Genomic DNA, 20,953 nt, shown 5'->3' with positions numbered 1-20,953 from the left:
ACTTTTCTATTTAACACTTTTACGACCCAACATTACTCATTTGAAAAACAACACCACCAATAAAAATTATTAAAAAAAATTACTCTCTCTCTTCATACATATATATATATATACATTTTTTTTATTAATTATTATTCACTAATTCATAGTTTATATTATATAAAATATATTTAAAAATATTTTCATATCTTATAAAAAACTTATAAAATTAAAATATAAAAATAAATAGTAACTATATATATATATAATAACTATATATATATATATAATACATCATACATACATATATATATTTATGTATAATCATGTGTATATGTGCGTAGTGTATGTACACGCACAACACCAATTATTAGCACCTCTCTCCCTCTCCCCGCCTCTTCCTCTGGTTTCGGCCGTGTCTGTCTTCTCGAACATCCCGATCTCTTTCTTTCCTGCTCGATCTTCTTTCTGCTCGCAGCTTTTCAATTCTTCTTCTTTTCTCTGTCTACTGTTTCTATACATATGTTTACGATACGTATATATTCGTTAAATATATGTGTTTCTTTTGGAGAATATTCGATCTCTCCCTCCCTCAATTGTCCTCCCTTTTTCTTTATTTGATTCCGTTCCCTCTGATTTAAGAGATCAGAAGCTCTCTCTCTCTCTCTCTCTCTTGGGTTGGCTGTGAATGGAAGAAAAGGAGCCGGTGTTGGAATTTTAAATAGTAATTGTTTAGAGTGATAGTTGTAGGAAGAGGTCATAGAGAAAGAGCATGTTGTATTTGAAGCAGCCAAAGTCAATTGTATGCTGTAGGGATCGTTGTTTCCTGGAGACTATTTCGATGACATGATTTACATCTTATATGCACAAATATTATATATGTTTGCATGCTATTCTGATGATGAAAGGTCCCTTAGCCAGAGCCTGAGAGCCCTCAGAGGCTCGGCGGGGGAAGGGGTTTGATCTGTGATATTTATCGATGGCGTCACCAGAGAAGGAGCTCGCACCCTCCTCTTTCTACTCCTCCGTCGTTGATGAGCCGCTTAGTCCTCCTCCTCCTGTCCATGCTTTTATGCACAAATTCAGGCTCTACGAGACTCGATCGGTAATCGTTCTCTGATCCCATTTGTACAGTATTTTTTAGCGTCTGTTTTTTATTTTTTTTCCTTCTTCTTCTTCTTTCATATGCAATGTGCAATAGACTCGTACATTCGCTTTATTTTAGCATTTTTATTTGTTTTGGTATTTCTCAAATTCCTTGTTCAAATGCCATAGTATAAAGGAAGTGTAACCTACGGACTTGTTTTCTAACTCCTTTTTACAAATTACCTTACATGAAATGTAAATTTGCCATCATTTGGGAACAACTTGTTTAATCTTATGGCAACTTTTAGTCCCTAGGCGTTTTTAATTTATTTATATTTGCTTATGATAGAAGAGTCCTAATCTCTCAGCTACCTTATAGTGATTGAGGACCGCCCCAACTTGTTGGACTCATTAAAGTCGACAATCTGTTGAAATTGCCGTATCATTTAATATAACTCTATCTTACCCATTTTACTATTAATAGATTTTCTGTTATTGCTTTCTTTCTTTCATAAATATATATTTATCAGCAGCGTTATCATCTTATCCTATTAGAAGCATGTGAAATATTTTGTTCGTGTCTCAGTTATATTTAAAACAACCAAGACAACGTTTTATGCTGCAGAACTTTTACATGATAGGAAGGGACAAGAGCAGAACTTATTGGAGAGTGCTAAAGATTGACCGGCTGGACCCTTCAGAGCTAAACATCCAGGAAGATTCTACCACGTATACAGAATGGGAGTGTTCTGACTTGCTAAGACGGATAAATGAAGGAAATAAGTCCACCGGTGGGCTAAAGTTTGTCACTTCTTGTTATGGAATTGTTGGTATGTAGATCCTAGTTTGTTTTATTTATATCATAATAATTTAACAATATTATGACGGTACTAAATGGTGGCTTGCTGTTTTCAGGGTTTATCAAATTTTTGGAACCTTATTACATGTTGCTTATCACAAAAAGAAGACAGATTGGTGTAATCTGTGGCCACACTATATATGCCGTCTCCAAGAGTGAGATGATTCCGCTTTCAAATTCTACTGTTCAGTCCAGTATCACTAATTCCAAGAATGAGAACAGGTCTTTACTCGCTTCTGCATGTAAATGTCTTTTGTCCATGGTACTTGAGGGAACCGTGAATGTTACTTGGCTTTGTCTCTATTGTGTGAAAACTAGTTTTTTCTGATATGGTTCATCCTTTTTTGATTTCCCTATAACCTTTTGGGAACAACCTATCTGACTTTGGACCACATTCTCATATTTCAGCACTTTTTTTATGCACTTTAAGGTATAAAAGAATATGGTGCAACCTTGTTTTGTGAATATCTTTTAGTCAGCATCCTTGGAATTATTTTCATATCTCCCAGGTTTTAATCTTTCTCAGTGATGGCATGAACTGAATTGGTAAAGTATTACACATTAGATTAATGGCTTCTTTGATTGGTTGCTTGTAGAGGCTATGTGTTGATGAAAATCTTCAAATTGCAAGCAGAGCTTGATTCCTTTACGAGTTTCTGTGTACCCATCTGCATACAAAATCAAATTTTATAGGGCAGAATAATGCTTTATTCTACTGAAAGTTCCCTTTTAAAATTTGCATCTTTCTTTTTCTTTTTTCTAAACAATTGCTTTATCCCTAATTCTCTGTACTGTTTTTTCTTCTTATGTTGGATTGATGGCTTAGGTACAAGAAGCTCCTATGCATGGTGGATCTCACAAAAGATTTCTTTTTTAGCTACTCATACCATGTTATGCGTAGTCTTCAAAAGAACTTGTGTAATAGTGAGAATGGCCCGGTTGTTGATGAAACCATGTTTGTCTGGAATGAGTTCTTGACTCGGGGAATCCGGAATCACCTCCAGAATAGTCTTTGGACAGTTGCTTTGGTTTATGGCTTTTTTATGCAAGTAAGGAATTCTAATGTTTTTGATGATTTATCATAAATAATTAAATAAGGTAGGTTGGATGGGAAAAGTCAGCATAATTTTCGCATGACACTGTTGTGGCCTTTGATAGAATTCTTTTTCTGTTTGGAAGTTTCTTGGAACTTATAGATTCTCTTTATGCATACTAGAAATTGAATATTAAAATTATTTTTCAAAAAAAAAAAAAAGGAATCCTAATTTTTACAAACTTCTGATGCTGTTCATGTGAAATCTCATTCATTAATTGAGGCTCTTATCTTTGAAAGTGGTATCATTTAATAATTGGCTCTCTATTGGCGATGTGGTGATACTCTTCTCATGGATGTGCTTTTGGTTTTAGGAAGTGAACATTATGCAGACAGATAATATTTGTTTTTGGGATGTATCAGTGCTACTGATTATTGCTATTTTGCTGTTTTTGTAATTGCTGAAAGTTGTGAACCTGCTCACTTTTGAATATTGTCTGTCCGAGATACAGATAATAATCTGGTCCTTCTTGAGCTACTTGATTATTGCTATTTTGCTGTTTTATTGAATATCTGATGGATTCTTGCTATTTGATATCTAGGCAACACTTTCTAAATATGGACGAGAGATCAAACTGACCCTCATTGCAAGACGTTCCCGTCACTATGCAGGCACCAGGTAGGAGTGTATACATACTTTTCAGACACACCTTGTGCATGTATAAAAATCACTCTTTCTTCACGTGGTTTGTCAATGGTTTTAAAATTATTACTAGAAAATTGTGACTGTCACATAGTTGTGCAGTCGAAGTTGGTTAATATGTTTGTGCTTCATGACTTGTATAATGTGTTATCTGTTTACCACTGTTATCAATAAAGATTCTGTAATATGGTCATAATCCTCGTTAAATCTTGACCTCACATGGAATAGGAAGCCTCACTTGTTTACTTCTTATTTAGGTATCTGAAACGAGGTGTAAACGAGAAGGGCAGAGTTGCTAATGATGTTGAGACAGAACAGATAGTGTTTGAGGATGTTCCAGAAGGGTTTCCCATGCAAATAAGCTCTATTGTCCAAAACCGAGGATCAATCCCTCTTTTTTGGTCACAGGAAACGTCACGCTTGAATCTTAAACCAGACATTTTATGTAGGTTTTTGCACGAGTAGCAGCAGCTAATGTTACGCCACGTATTTCTTCAACTGACTTTTGCTCTTTTCCAGTGTCAAGGAAGGACCAAAATTATGAAGCCACCAGGCTTCATTTTGAAAATCTCGTCAATAGATATGGAAACCCCATTATTATTTTGAATTTGATTAAGGTGGGTTTCCTTGATTGATTGATGATTTTGTTTTTTGTCGACATTGTTATTTATTATCTTCATGGCAGCATCATCTCCATAATCATCACCATCATTTTTTCTTTGTTTTTATTTATTTTTTCTTCTGTATTTAGTGTTAGACATTTTCTTAAGGAAAAGAGATTTACATTTAACGAAGGAAAGATAAAATCCAGATATTAATGCACTTACTCATTTGTATTTGCTGTATTTTTTGTTCTAGGAGAAATTACGTTTTCCGCCCCTGAAGTATCATCATTTTTCAGTTTTCACTGTAAACTACCAAGTTTAGCAATATGTACTCTAAACTACCAAATTGTTTGCAATTTTCACCCCCAGTCAATATTTGACTAGGATGCAAATTACCAAAATTTCGTAGTTCTAGGGTGCAATTTTTAAAAATAAAAAATAAAAAGATGGTAATTTTGGGACGCAAAATTTAATTTTCCCTTAATATTAATGTCCCTTATAATTTCTTTTTGAATTTTGGCAACCAATAGACGCATGAGAAGAAGCCTCGAGAATCCATTCTTCGTACAGAGTTTGCTAATGCAATTGATTTCATCAATAAAAATTTGTCAGAGGAGAACCGTCTTAGGTTTCTTCACTGGGATCTACAGAAACATTCTCGGAGGTATAGGTCTAAATAGCTCAATTCTGGCTCTTTGTTCGTTCAAATAATGCTATTTCTTTTATGATTATGGAAAAATGCTATTCTTTTATTGAAAGTTTGAGTTTTACTGCAAATGTTTATTTTATGCCCTTCAATTCCAGAAAAGCTACAAATGCATTGATACTTCTGGGCAAAGTGGCTGCATATGCATTGACGCTAACGGGATTCTTTTATTGCCAAGTAACACCAACCTTTGGGCGTGAAGAGAATCTAAGATGGCTTTCCTCTGAGTAAGTTTTCTGCTATCTCATCCCAATAGCTTCCAGAATCACTTGTGTGAGTTTGATCATCATGACTCTTCATGCATGGTTAAACTTGCATCAAGGAAATCAGTGAAGTTGCATTTGGAAAGTGAATCCTCAGAGGTTTTGTTCCAATGGTTATCTGATCATGTTATGAAGTTATCATATTTTTAGACTGACTAATGTTTTCTACTAATACTGTTGGTTTCTGATGGTGGTTGGCATTTGAAAATTGATTCAGGAATGTGGATAATGATAACTTTTATCCCCAGACACACTGCAACTATGATAATGAGGATAATGATTACTTAGAGGGGAAACTCAATGGTGCTGATAATGGTCCTTATAACATTTCTAATGGGAAACACTCTGTCAAGCCACCAATGTTCCAAAAAGGGGTGCTCAGGACCAATTGTATTGATTGCCTGGATCGCACGAATGTTGCACAGTATGCTTATGGATTAGCAGCTCTTGCACACCAGCTTCATGCTCTGGGAGTGACAGACAACCCAAAGATAGATCTTGATGATCCTTTAGCAGATGATTTGATGGGGTTCTATGAAAAAATGGGTGACACACTTGCTCACCAATATGGTGGCTCAGCTGCTCATAACAAGGTAATTCTCACTTTTCATGTTCCTTCTCAGTTCATATTGCTTAGAAATTTCAATATTTTATGTGTGATGTGATGAAATTGTGCATAATTTTCTTCTTCTTCTTAATTTCACTTTTATAATTGTTTTGATTTGAGTGCAACTTTATTTGAAGGAGTCTGATATTCTAACCCATTGAAGAAGCTGAACATGCATAATTCTCAACTGGAAAGTCCAGCTTTTAATCCACTGCAACAATGTTCTGGCCCAGTTGATAACTTATACATTTCTAAAATAAGAAAATATCAGCCACTTTGTTGCCTGAGAGTTGGTGGTGGACGTTCATTCTGTTTATGACATTAGGTGACAGTCTCTTTTCAACAAAATATACACGTCACTGGGAGAAAGGAGACATGGCACCGTCACTGTCACTGCCACCGAGTCACTTGGAGGTGCTCAGTGTGTGTGTCTGTGTTTGCATTTCTATGATTATACCTATCCAATTCTTGGTTTTCTTTGATAAGTAAATGACCTTCAATTAAAAGGTGCAAATGGGGCACAAACCCGGTATGCAGGAAGCACAGAAGAGATTTGATACAACACAAGAAGAAGAAGAAAGCTAACTCCTAGAATCCAGAAGATCCAAAAAATTAGGCAGAGAAGAGAAGGCAAAGCAATGAGAAGATTCCATCCAAGCATAGAATGTTTGTAGGACCAACAATTTCAATTCCAAGACTGATGACCCTCATATATCGTTTACTTCTCTCCCTCGGGGACACCAGACTAGAAATTAAGGAATAATACTCCACAATCTCACTAGTAATGCCCACTAAATTGCTCTGTCCAACTAACCAACATGTCAACCACCAACTCAGGCATGCCCTAGTAATCCCAAACAAACTAAATACAGGCGATCAGCATTCTCTACTCAATGAAATGGACTAAAAGATGGCCCCACAAGCAAAACTTTACTTATCTTGCTTTGCATTTTTTATTACTTCTTAAACACATTTCATCTCTGAAGTCCTTTATATATCTTTGGTGGAGTCGAATTTTTTGGATGACACAGATTGTGATCTTCTCATTTGTTGGTGATCATAAGTGGAGTTTTTTCATTTTTTATTGTTTGAAACATCTGCAATGTTAGTGCCAAACGCAATTTCTAGTGTGACCAATGAAGAATCGATTTTGTAAAATCAGATCAAGATAATATGGGATGTACACTGGTTTAATTTGGACCTGAATCATTCAAGGCCCTATTAGTAGGAATCGCATTGTCCTAATGAGTCCCTCGTGAGAATCAAATCCAGAACTGTATTGGTGGCAAAACCGTATTATGGACTAAAATTGTTTGCTTTGGATAAATATTCTGTTTATTTTTTGGAAAGAGGGGTCTCTATTTTCAGAAATTTATAACTTTGTGATGATAAGCTACTCTTGATTTCAATGGGGGAGTTGTTGCCCTAGTTGATGAGGACCATCTCTGTGTAATGATGAACACTTGCATTTAGCATCCACATGTAATCCTAAAACATAATGCATGCCTGCCTGTCAAAACTTAAACTAAATGTGATTCTGCATGTGTAAAACAGAAACCAAAAATCTAGACTATGAGACTATGCTCCTCATAATTTGATATTTGAACTGAAACAATAATGTTTGGGGTTTTGATGGTGGACTATGCAGTGTAGTTTGACATGGTCACTACTTAGGTACCTGGTTGTGGATCGGCCATTGACACTTCTATGGGTATTAGGCATTGTAGATGACTTTGCTTGCTGAATAGAAGAAGAAACTTCTGCTTCTCTCCTTCTATGTTTACTAAGTAATCATCTAAATCGTTACTAATTTGCTTCATTTGCTAACTTTTGAACTTCTGGTGCAATAGATATTCTCTGCGAGAAGGGGTCAGTGGAAAGCAGCAATGCAGTCTCAAGAATTCTTCAGAACTCTTCAAAGATATTACAGTAATGCCTATATGGACGCAGAGAAGCAAGATGCAATTAATGTGTAAGTCTTCCTTTTGCAATCTCATCTTACTTTATAGCAATGTTTCTGCTAACATATTCTCATGTCTGCCAATTGTACTATGTTCTACAAGTTGGAAATGTATGTCAGTGTGATTCTCTAGTTGGGGGATCTGTTTTCAGTGCTCCGGCACTATCTTGGCTCAAATAATTTTTCCCGTAGCCTGTTCTATGTAAAGATTTGGTGGTGGTGAGATGATTTTTAACAAGTGGCATTTCTGCAATTTTATTATGTGTGAGCCTTTGTAGCCCGCTGGTATATGTCCTAATTAGTTAGCGTGGTCCAGTGTTTGACCACATTATGGGTATCAGTTCAGGGAAGAGCTGGGGGTGGGTTTGGCATCTGGTTTGGCTTTAGTCCTTGTTTTGATTCCACTGCCACCACTTGTTAATATGAGGAAAACATTAATGCAGGGTATTCCTTTTACTTTTGATTTTTCTGTATTAAATTTCTTTTCCAAATAATTTGTGCAGATTCTTGGGTCACTTCCAACCGCAACAGGGAAAACCTGCTATTTGGGAGCTGGATTCAGACCAGCACTGTGATGCTGCGAGGAATGGGCATACAAATGTTGATGAAGATGGAAGGTAAGTATTGTTGAATAAAGTTGGCTTGCTACTGCATGACTACTAGCATATGTGCTTGTCAAAATTGATGTCAAAAGTTTGATTTGATGCCAAATATGTTTTGTATCATCTAAATAACATGCAAAAATATGATTCTCAGTAATGGCATGTAAAATATACTTCTCAGTGATGGCTTATTGTTTTGATAGTATGGGGTAGTTGCTGATAAATTTTTGGACTAAGGCTTTAATTAACTCATTTGTGAGTTTTGAGGTACCTTTTGGGTGGAGACTTTTTGTTACTACCTTAGTACTTTAGCAGTCTGAATGTTCTTCTTTCCTTGCAAATAATTTCACTCGTAAAAATGATTTAATTTTTGGGATTAGTATACCACAGAAGATGGTAAATGTCGTACAAAACTGCAAATAATCGTTGACGACATGATTTAACAGTTCATATCCCACATACTTAGTGAAGTCAATAGATCAGTTTATTATTTATTTATAATAGGACATAATAGGAAATAATCTTGTATCATGATTTTTTGAGAAATTTGATGAGGAAAATATAACGGGTTGTGCTCTTTCAAGTTTGTGCCCGTCTTTGGCTTTTCTCTATTCAACCAAGAAAAAAGAAAGGATTTTATTGATTGCTGCTAATTCTAGTATGCATGCACTATTGCTTGCTGAATTGCGAATGATTACACCAACTTTAATCAAGATATGTTTTACAGAAGTTTGTTGCTGCAGTGTAGTTGATGCTTGTTGAGTTACGTATTGTCTAGGTCAATTTTCAAATGATTGGGTTTTATAGATTGCTTGTAATTCTAGAATGTATGCTGCATGTATTGCTGAATTGCGAATGGTTACACTGACTTTAATCAATATACATTTTACAGAAGTTTGTTGCTGCTGTGTAGTTGATGCTTGTTGAGTTATGTATTGTCTAGGTCAATTTTCAAACGATCTTTATCAGATGGGAACATTCTTTGTGAAAGCAGTTCACCCATGTCAGCCACAAATCCTTCACGTGTTTCTAACTCAGTTCTGCCTGCGCGATCACAAGGTGCAAGCAACTTTCTATCCGAGTCATCACCAGAAATTTCAGCTTGCGAGAGTGATATAGCTCTTTCGAGGTTTGGTTACATCACTTTGTCTTTGTTGGTTGGACTCTCTAAAGTCCTTTCTCACTTAGTTTACCTGAATTTTCTTTTTTGATATTCCTTCAGTGAGTACATTTCTTTTTTTAGATATTTCAAAAAATAAAGTATAGAAACTACCCTTCTCAGCTGTATATTTTTTAGACTTCAAGAGTGACGTTAGAGCTGAGAATAAATTTTCCCACTTATTTACCGATCAAAAAAAAAATATCCCCAGTAACAGACAGAATGGTTGGAAGCTGCTAACTGTAGTAGGTTCGGGTAAATGATAAAGCATTCAATCCTCAGAGGTGTTTTCCAAAAATTACATTGCAGAAAAAAATGTGAATATATTTATTAAGTTTATACTTGATTTTCTGGATTGTTGGCCATAAAATAATTTTCTGAGCTGGTCGAAAGACAGGCCAGTGCCAGGTTAGGCTGGCCACCTGGTCTATATTAGGTCCATGTGCTTAGGGAGCTTTGGTTGCACTTTAAAACATGTTTAGTTACGAAACATCTATTTGATTCATGCCTATAACCTTGTCTTATGTGTCAGCCTGATTGACGCTTTCACTGTGTATGTTTGAACAATTATGTAATAAGTTAGTTTATGCCATCTTATTATTTTATGTAGCAATTAATTGTATGATATTACCATTTGTTTTGTTCATATTTGTGGAAAATCATAGTGAACAAATTATGGGTAACATGGTTTTCTTTTGGGATACATAATCTGATGTTACGTAATGATTCCATACCTGATTTGATTCGTCTCTTGTTCCCTCTTTTTGCAGGTATACCCCATCAATGCCTCGCAGGCAGCTTTTTGAGGATATGCAAAGAGATCGATGCCTTGAAACCAATCATATTTACTTCTCAGAACATGGAGATATGTCCAACTGCTCAAATTTTGTTGACCTTGACTGGTTATCTTCCTCTGGGAATTCGTGCGAGGAAGAGCAATTTGAGAGGTAATTTTTTTATTTAGCTCTAGGAAAGTGAGCCGTGTTAGTAAAATATTTGCAAAGGCTGAACATAGAATGAACTGCCTGCATGAGATGTTTAGAGCAAGGATCAAGAATTTCTTCTGTAATGATGGTCAAAATCTCGTAGGGTCAATTGCACCCACATTATAATTGTTAAGATTGGCCAATACATAAAAAAGTGCTAGAAGTTAGGTTTTTAGGCTCTGTTCAAGGTAATTGAAATTCCTCGCATTCATTTCTGTCCAAATACACCATATCAGGCCAGTAGGAACCGTCTTTCAGAACTACTATAATGTTTTGGTTGCCAATGCCTCCTAACCCTCTTCACAAGTGAAAAAGGTCCACTATTCTTTTGGGAATGACTCGAGCCAAATCAGTTCGACTGAAAAAGTCACAATGATGTCTTCTCCTTGCTCCTTAGATTATCCATGGTGAAAATCTTCCCTAGAGAGGCTAATCTTAGCGAAAAAACATAGGTCTTGACAGGACCTTAGTCCAGCCAGATACTTTTTCAAGGAAAGGAATTGCTATCACGAGGAAGGATGACATTATAGAAAGAAAGAACACTAAATATCCTTCCCGTGGAAGAGGTCCAAAAAGCTTTTCTTCACCTCCTTGTCCGAAATTATTGGAATACGTCATGTTAGAGAAAGCAGTAAAGCCTGTCACAAGCCGCTTTGATAAGGAACTGCTAGATGTCTCCAAAGGATCTGCCACAGAATCATTCTTAGCTCTTGCAATGTTGTACACATCCGAGAGCACTTAAGATCCCTGTCTCTATACCATTAATCATGCCAGAATCTAATCTTAGCTCTGTTTCCCACCTCTAATTTAGTATAGTTACAAAATATTCTCCAATTTTTACATATGTTCTTCTTTAATTCCACCCCATGAGAGGTCCTTGGACCTCATTGTAACACCATCCACCCCACAAACATCCGTATTTAGAATCTGGTATATTGCCCTCTACAGAAAATTATTTAGTACTATTGGAGTATGGATGACGTGATATTCATCATATCACAAAATGGGATGCCATTATTTGCTTCTATAAGCACTAATTTTTAATGGCATATTATCCTATGAGAGGATGAAGATACCACGTCAAAGTACCTTGGGATTACCTGATAATTAGTTACCCTCTGCAAGGCCTCTCTATCATTCTGATAACGCTGATGTCACCTCCCCCAGAATGCATTAAACAGTTCTGAAATCTCAACCTGCCCTTAAAGATTGGAGAACATACCTTGGTCCAAATTTCCGTATGAAATTTGACATCTTCACTTAAAACCACCCTATAGGAAGTCCCTTTGTAGTTTCTCTCTAGGCAATTAACTGCACTAGAAGGAAGCGGAAAAAGAGGCATGAAATATCTTGGCAAATTAAAATGTGTTCCTGACTAAAAAACTCTAATATTGGAATTATATCTGAAGAAGTTAACTTCGTCATAAGTGTCCACAGGTCATTGATACTCACAAACTCTTCGGTTGCCGGGCTATCAGCAGAAAATGTTGTCGATGGAGTGATAGGAGAGGCTACCCCCTCCACCAGTGAATGCGGATCCAGCATGAAAGTAAGTAAACCTCCCACCCCCCCCCCCCCCCCCCCCCCCCCCCCCCCCCCCCCCCCCCCCCCCCCCCCCCGCGTTTTAATATTCGTAGCCTTGGTGTAGAAGTGTTATTCATTTCTGTATGTTGACAGATCTAGGTAAAAGTTGCAACTCTATGGGATTTGTATATGTTGATTTATTGTTATACCAAACATGAAATATTTATTGTAGACCAAACATGGAAATACTAGTAGATAGAAGATATCAGTCATCTCTTTTATTGTCATATTTCTTTTAATCAAATACACAGTGGTCAAGGAATTATATTATATTTTGGAGTATTCTTTGGTGTTAATGTTGAATATGCAAAATTATGTTGCTTGGTGCATACATACTGATTGCTGATTTTTGGCCATAACGGGTTCTAGAGTGGACTGCTCTTTAGTTCTATTGATTTGGGCTTGAATTGTTGGTTCGTCAGTAAATTGTTAGCTTGGGAGGTTGGAGAACGCATTCTGAAGTCTAATGTAGCTTCTTTTCCTGTGTTATGTTATGTAGGGGAGGGAGCAGACTGAAACAGAGCTGTCCTATGGTACTGGACAGAATTCCGATGTGCTCGAGGAATTTCCAGATAGCTTTGTGCACTGGGTGAACTATGGGGAGACACTCTGCAGCTGAAGTTAGGGTTAACTTTTTCCTCCTAATTCGATATATTTTCGCTCTCGTTTCTCAGGCTACTGTCGGGAGAAGAGACTGTAGAGAAAGAGAGAGAGAGAGAGAGAGCGAGGGTAGCGGGAACGAGAGAGAGAGAGAGAGAGAGAGAGAGCAGATGAGTAAGCCGGCAATTTTTTTTGTAAGATATTTTTCGCACGAAGCATTGTGTTCCATCGGAGACTCGATCAAAAAACCCGATACCAAAGTACAAGAGTAAATAGGCAATAACTAAAAAAAAAAAAAGAAAAAAAAAATTCTTTTTTAGGAGCTCAATTGTAATATTTTTCTTGTTTCTTGTAAATATTGAATCATTGTACTCGCCAGAGCTCCACTATTAACTACGAATTGCAGGTCATTGATTCTTTTGTATTGGCTTCATGTTTATTTTGTGGTCAAGCTCAATTTCAAGCATGCTGCGATCCAGGTATTTATAGAATAAAAATGATAAACACGATAATTTTCACAACATAACTTATAAAAATAACACTATTTTATAAAAATAAAATAAGACCGCTTTATAAAAATATTCTCATTTTATATTACTTTACATGTGTATCATTACTCTCTATAACTCCCGTCATTCTGAGTGTCTGACATGTCTAGTCGTAGGCCCGAAGACCATTGCCGAGGACTTCTGTTCATTGAAGTGGACATTTCTACAATTCCCACGATCCAGCTATTTAGTAAGTTTCTTTACAATCCCATGTATTTCGCAGAACCACAAGAAATCCGAGAATACATAATGAGCTTTGCACGATAAGAGGTGTGCTTAGATAAAGATTTATCATTAAAACCCTTTCGTTTCTTTGGTTTTTGATCTTTTTCGCCTTTGGTCCCAGATTAATTTAGAAAGAGTAATCAAATCAACGTTAATCCTCCGGGGATTATGATTCTAACATTGACTCTGATTTGAATAAAGAGACGAGATAAAATAATTTTAATTTTAATTTATTTTTTTAAAAATTATTATTGTTTTAAAATTAAAAAAAATTAAATTATTTATTATATTTTATATAAAAATTTATAAAAATTATAATGATAAGATGAGATAGATCGAGATGTTTTTGGTATCCAAACCTAAAACTAAGACTGTTTAGATGTTAAATTGAGTTTAGATAAAAATATTGTTAGAATATTATTTTTTAATATTATTATTATTTTAAAATTTAAAAAAATTAAATTATTTATTATATTTTATGTTAAAATTTGATGAGTTGAAATGAGTTCGGCAACCAAAACGTAACTTCAGGTCTCGTACGAAGAATCAGCTGATTTCAGGAGAATAGAGGCAAGCAATTACCCAACGCCATAGAGGTGGGTGAGCAATTAAGCATGTCACGTGTCAATACTGGACGTACACAGCAATGTTGGAGTGAGGACCCTTATCCAAAATATTCTACACAGCTCTGATGAGAAAGCTCTTGGAAAGAAAATAAAATTTGTCTTAAGGAGTCCGACAAAAAATACCTTGACTGGGATTCATAAATTTAACCTTTCAACATAAACCGAAAACAATATAACAAGAGTAACGCAAGTTCTCCAAAGACTAGCATCTCATACTTATAAAGAAGAATGTGACGATGATGCCAGGACTACTAATCTTCGAATACCAAAGCTGCTTGAGAACCTAGGATTCCTACTCTGCACCAGAAAGGTCAACCCAGAATGGGAAAGATACGGGCTATGTGCTCGAATGGAACCGTATCTGCTGTGTTTTTCTTAAGTTCAGGATGGTTGAATTCATTGGGATGTAGGACAATGAGTTGGCCCCTGCCATTACCTTTCTCAAGAACCCAATCAGAATTCACTACCATCAGCTCAAGGAATTTGTCCAAGGATAGCCCTTCAATGTTGATAGCCTGTTACGATTTGACCAGGAATAAGAAGTTTTACATAGAAAGATAAATGTAAAAAGCGGCAACGGGCTAGAAATTCCATAATCTCCAGGAAAAGGCTTCATGATTAAATCAAATATAGGGCAATTATTAGAATCAAGACTAGACCAGGTTATTGGACAGCAGAATAACAACAGTAAAATGCAACAAAATCGTGACAACCTCTCTCTGAAAATCATCAGCGATGATCAGTATGCTTTACTGTAATGTAATAAGCAAAACGAGCATTATCCATGCACACAAGGAGTATAAATACCCAAACAGAAAGGGTAAAAGGTCCAGACAACTCTTGTAACTGGAAAAAAAGAAAAAAGAAAAAAAGCCAAGACGACCATCCAAGGACCATTGGTAAAAAAAAGTATTCACCTCCACCATCATCTTCCTTCCGACGATCATAATAGATTTTAATGGACTAGAGCCCCCGTGACTTCCTTGTATCGATTTATCATTCCAAGTAGGTGTTTTTCCTGTATACGGCCCATATGCTTGGGCTACGCCTATTGTTCTTATCAATAAAATTACATTTTTTTTTTCTCGGCAAAAAGGGCTGGAGGGGGCGACCAGAGATGGCTTCCCTACCAGGACGTGACCATAGTAGCACCCAACCTGCTGGGGAGCTAGACAGGAGGGGCCTAGAAGGCGAGAACTGCAAGCGCGCTCCCTACGAGTCGGACTTGAGCCATAGCCTGACCCCAGCCCCACGAGGGCATCAATGGTCCATGAGCCAATAGGTCACCAATAATCCGGAGTGCTTCCCGTTGCTCACCTATACAAAAAATCTCCCAAACCATGATTGCTCATTTCTCTCCATATACACCACAACAAAAAAGAAAATCATATTTTGCCAAAAATTTGTTCTACTGGCTACCTGTAACGACTCGGTTCAACATTTCTAAAGCTAGAATATGGCTAATTTTATTTGGCCTAAATTATGCATTGATGGGCCGATATTTTGGGGAAGCTCAATTGAGATTTTTATTGGATAATTTTGAATAGACCACGAGCCTAAGATTTGGTATGGTGAATTGAGGATTTTTATTAGGCCCAAAATGGGTTAAAGACCAATTACTATTTATGGAACAAATGGGCCTATATTTTATTTGGCATTGGGCCCAAAAATTCATTTAAAGGCAAAAGGATTTATTGGACAAGTCGGGCTCATGTTGGAATTTATGATCGACCTGTTAAGAGTTGTCAAATGATTAAGCCCATGGAATAAGCCCAACATCTGAGACCCATGGAAAAGGACCCATGACTCAGTTACAAAGAAAACCCTATATATATATATACACACCCATGAGTCCAGCATGTATAAAAACCCATGCTATGCATGTATGTCTTCACCTTCAATCTAGAGACTAGGGTTGCCGCACTGCGCACGCACTCCTCTCCACAAAAGATTTCCTCCTCAAGCCACCAGCCTCCTATCTCACGGAACAACCCGAAGGAAACAGCACACCAAGCAAGCCTCCCACAGTCAAGTTCCACCACCCATGAGTCTAGTAGCAAACCGAAAACCATTGCCCACCACCTCCCTGAGCCCCGACTAAGTGCAACCGAAACCAAGAGTAGTCATGTTCACATGGCAAGCCACAACACCACCAAACCAGCAACCACCTTATAGCAACCCCACGCCTAGCAGAGGACTACTGACGCGGCCCCTGTTTATATACAATGAAAACATAGCACAATCCATCCTCCAAGCATGGCAAACCAGCAAGCCCACATCCCTCCTCAGCCTTCCAACCTCCACAGAAGACGCCGCTCCAACCGACAATGTCAAGGTAGCCTTCCCCGTAAGCCTTCATCACCCTCCCCCCCCTTCTCTCTCCACCATCTTCTCGGCCTAGCAGGGTTTACGCTGGTCCCTCTAGAGGCTTTTGCCACTGTGACTCTCAGCCAACCACCAGTGTAATCACGCGTTCCCTTCTCTTGGTGAGTCTATCGCACAACCATCTTTCTCTCAAGTGATGTCTAGTTTTGTTTGTTTCTTTCTTTGGCAAGTTTTCCTTTAAACCCTTGGTGTGTCTCTTTTCCCCTACAACATATTGAAGATTTTTCCAAGTGTTATTATGTTGCTGCCCTTAATATGTAAACTATGGCAGATTGTTTTAGACTTGGATGTTCACGTGGGCTTTTGTTCTTGGGCTGGGCTTGATTTTAATGGGACTTGTGTTTGAGTTGGGTTTATGTCCAGTGGATATTAATTTAGCCTTGTATCTTACGTTAGGCTTAATTTTTATGTTTGGCTTGGTTTTATTTATCTCAAAAAACTACTATAATATTTTAAGCTGGGCTTAGTGTTACTTCATGTTAGCCCAGAAACTCTATTTTACAGAAACTTTATTTTTCCTATAAAAAATATTTAAGGGGTTTAAAATATATTACTTAAGTATTAAATTATGATTAGCCTATAGTAATGGCTTACAAGGATTTTAACATTAAGTATTATTAAGTCTATTTTATGAACCGAATATTTCCACTGTTATTTTATAGCTTCAGGTAAAATATATTGCCTACTAAAGTATAATTTGAAAGTTAAGATGTGATATTTAGTATTTAAATAAATTATATGATATTAGTATCCAGTAATTAAGTATATAACAAAATATTTATTAAGTTTCCATAATACATATCTAACTAAGTAGGATATTATGACACTTCTTTCTATGAAAGTTAGTGGCGTTTAGTACTTCGTATAGGTGACAAGTTACGAAGTAAAATTCAGGAAGCAACACAATGAGGTAAGTAGCATGATCATAACCTGTATGGGTGTTGTAACTATTCTATTTTGCATGTGAAAGGTGTTGTTTACCTTTGCTATGTACAGCCAATTCAAGGTTAGCCCCTCTTTATGAACCCTTGAAGAATTTCAACAACATGCTTGTGAATGAAATTACGTATGCTATGCTGAATTGTATGTCTATTTCATTATGTTATGTAATGCTTATGTCATGTTATGTTATGTTATGTTATGCAATGCTTACGTCATGTTATGTATGTAACGCTCATGTTATGTAATACTTATGTTATTATGCCATGCATATAAGTATGACATGCCATAAAAATTCATGATGTCAACATGTTCACATGCATTATGATAAGATAAGATAAGTGAAAATTCATGTGAACAATAAGTAAGCTTCAAATATTGGCCTTATATTTTCTTTTTATATGAGTGGATGTGCAAGCCACAGACCTAAGCATGGTCCACCACATGTTATGCTATGATGTATGTGGTGACATGAACCTAAGCGTGCTTCAACATATGCTATGCTCTGATGTATGCGGTGACACGGACCTACGTGTATTCCACCATACGTTATGCCATGATTTATGTGGTGCCACAGACATAAGCATGGTTCACCATATGAATTATACGATGCCAAGGACCTAAGTGTGATTCACCATATGTATGCTATGATGTATGAGGTGCCATGGACCTAAGCGTGGTACATCATATGTTATGCTACGATTTACATGGCCAATGACAATTGGACTGATACACATTATTATGGCCACTAAGTGAAAGATAAGATAAATAAGTCATGCAAGAATCATACGAAATGAATGGAGTCAATCACTCATTCATTCATGTTACATGTATCGCCATGATTATTTCTTGAATCCACCTAAGTTACTGATTAATGATCTATATGCTATGTGTATGCATGACGATGCATAAAAGTTTTCAAAGTTAAGCCTAATGTCAAGTTAAGTTAAGTTTACAGCATGATCTGCTATTACTAAGTCTTGAACTCATTTTTGTTTGTTTTTATGTTTTAACTACCCCAGGTAATGATCTTTATGAAGATGAAACTGCAGGATGGGACTTGGCCTCAGGAGACGAGGCAAAGGCATAGACAGTTTATGACATGCAAAGTTTCATGATTAAAGACTGTCTTTGTTTATTTATGAATTTTTTTGTTCTGATGCTTCATTAAGATGAAAAATTTTTAAGTCAAGGTTAGTAGAACACCAGTTCCCTGAAATTTTTAAATAACTTTATTCATAACCCTAAGGGAACAGGGTGTTACACTACCAAACTCCCTTCTCTAACACGAAACAAGATCCACCACACTATGAGGAATAAACCAACCCAAACCAAATATGCTCACGTTATAAATCCTATCACACAGCCTTGAAATGTTTGTTTTCTATTCTTATGCCGAAATAGATCTTTTCTTATCATCCAGACATAGATTCCTAAACAACACAAGCACGACCATATCAACTAGTAGGAGCTAGCCTACAAATACAATCACATTGTGTGCTTTCACACAACATCTAGGCATACCTCAGCAAGCACAGGTCTGGGAACCTTTTGATAAGTCAAGGACAGGACATGAATTGCATAGGCTTGGATTGCTTGCTCAAAACCTGCAATTTATTTTCTTATAAGCAATAGGCTCGTACATGAAGAAAAACAGCTGCAGAAGCAGCAGGACAAGAATGATAGAAGCAGTAAAAAATGAGCAGAAAGAATAATGTCATGAGCCAGAAGAGGTGAAGATACCAAACACAACATCAGTTTATGAACATTTCATACATGCAACTTTGATATGTCGGTAGGATCAATATAATCCACAACTACCCAACAAATATCTAGGATTTCATCGCATTAGCTACAGTGCATTTTAATTCAATATTATAACGAGTATATTATCAGATTATGCAGATCTAAAATGATGTGAACAGTAGAATATCAGCAACATCTGGGAGTTGTACAGAAATGCCTTTTCCAATGTGTCAAAGGCAGTCTCTTATGAGTAAACACGGAGCCCTATGTCCTCTTCATTATTCTGTAACATTTCTTTTATAAGTAAATGTGAGTTTTGTTGATAATAACAATAGACATACCCCAAGTACACAGGTCAGTAGAAGAGAGTGATTCTTCCAAAACATAATCCTCAATAAATGGAATAAGTATATTTATCCAACTGGATAATAGAAATATCCGATAGCATATACCATGGTCATACACCAATAATTACCGCATCAAACCTTTACTACCTGGCACAGCTTCAACAATATGACGACTCTTAGCTGCTTCATCCCAGAACTGACGGAATCTTCCTGTCTGCATACAAAGTGGGTAAGGTATCCATATTGGATGCATGGCATACACGAGTCAATAGACACAAAGCAAAAAAGCATACCTCTAAGTAGTGTGAGAGAACAATAAGGGTCTTGAACTGCTCCTCCATTTGCTGGCTCAATCATATTAAAGAAAAAAGGCAACATCTTACCATTGATTGCTATGAAGAAGCTTTTTGTTAAAAACCAGACCCTTGAGACCAGCCCAAAAATTTAAGTAAAAGAACATCAAAATCAAATATTAAAATTTATATGCATCCATTTAGAAGCTTATGAAGACAGAAGAATTAAAGAAATGCTCATCTGAAATAGCAGAAAGCCCATAGAAACTTATTTATACATAATCTCTCTGTATCTGTTTATACGTGTATATTTTTTAAATCTACAGCAGCCGATAAACCATGCCTAATGTAATGGTTAGAGTGAGTTACCACGCGCTCTGGAATAAAAAAGAGACAGAGGCTGAAATCAGGAGCTGGCATTTCCATAAGTGCCTTAACCAAGATGCGGGAAACAATTTGGGTACTCATTCGCTCTGGCTCAAACTGCACACAACGCACAACATCAAAGTTTTTCACTTTTCTTTTTCTTTTAAGTATAATAAAACCAATCACATATACGTGTCTGAGTCACATATATTCAATGTACATACGTATATATATCACATGTTACCTGATAAAGACGAAGAAGGCAGAGATTGGCACTAAGGCTGTACGTTTGTGACGATACCTGGAAATTACACGCAACAAAAAATAGTGTACATTCACGGAAAAGAACCATCTTTGTTCGATTCATTACGATGCGATGAGATCTAAATGACTTACAAAGGAGTGATTAATTTTAAGTCATAGAATTGAATCGGAACAGAAAAGAGAGGAGGAAGTTGAAGGGGGAGGGGAGGGGATACCTGGTCGTTAACGTAGTTCTCAAGATCGGGAAGGATGTCGGGATTGTAGGGATTCACCGCCACCAGTTGCTCTACCGTGTACTGCTGAACCTCTCTTTCCCTCTCCCTTCCCATTTTTTCCCGGTTCTTTTTATTCCAACTTCCTCACGAACCCTATATTAAGAAGCTCTTCTTAACTTCAACCCCCGCACAGAGAGAGAGAGAGAGGATTGGTGTATTAGGATTCCGAAACTACTTTTAGACACGGAACCGATCTTAGGGTTTTAG

At 36.8% G+C, this 20,953-nt stretch overlaps 2 protein-coding genes across 2 annotated transcripts; one reads left to right on the top strand and one right to left on the bottom strand.

The window, feature by feature from the left end:
* Positions 1 to 343: 343 nt before the first annotated feature.
* LOC121251911 (phosphoinositide phosphatase SAC3-like) lies at positions 344 to 13,156 on the top strand. Its single transcript, XM_041151319.1, has 16 exons — positions 344 to 1,084; positions 1,691 to 1,895; positions 1,981 to 2,146; positions 2,751 to 2,973; positions 3,560 to 3,636; positions 3,918 to 4,105; positions 4,180 to 4,277; positions 4,796 to 4,929; positions 5,070 to 5,198; positions 5,452 to 5,827; positions 7,692 to 7,813; positions 8,305 to 8,418; positions 9,347 to 9,532; positions 10,333 to 10,509; positions 11,986 to 12,097; positions 12,632 to 13,156. The coding sequence occupies exons 1-16, from the start codon at positions 959 to 961 to the stop codon at positions 12,749 to 12,751; spliced, it is 2,553 nt and encodes an 850-aa protein (XP_041007253.1). The 5' UTR covers positions 344 to 958; the 3' UTR covers positions 12,752 to 13,156.
* A 914-nt stretch (positions 13,157 to 14,070) lies between these two features.
* On the bottom strand, positions 14,071 to 20,953 carry LOC121252526 (eukaryotic translation initiation factor 3 subunit K-like). Its single transcript, XM_041152223.1, has 7 exons — positions 20,687 to 20,953; positions 20,452 to 20,508; positions 20,211 to 20,324; positions 19,842 to 19,892; positions 19,696 to 19,762; positions 18,980 to 19,062; positions 14,071 to 14,646 (listed from the first exon to the last, which is right to left on the bottom strand). The coding sequence occupies exons 1-7, from the start codon at positions 20,798 to 20,800 to the stop codon at positions 14,443 to 14,445; spliced, it is 690 nt and encodes a 229-aa protein (XP_041008157.1). The 5' UTR covers positions 20,801 to 20,953; the 3' UTR covers positions 14,071 to 14,442.

This window comes from Juglans microcarpa x Juglans regia, chromosome 2S (assembly GCF_004785595.1).
Source record: "Juglans microcarpa x Juglans regia isolate MS1-56 chromosome 2S, Jm3101_v1.0, whole genome shotgun sequence".
Classification (NCBI taxonomy): domain Eukaryota; kingdom Viridiplantae; phylum Streptophyta; class Magnoliopsida; order Fagales; family Juglandaceae; genus Juglans; species Juglans microcarpa x Juglans regia.
Note: the sequence above shows the minus strand (reverse complement) of the source record. Positions and strands in the feature narration are given on the sequence as shown.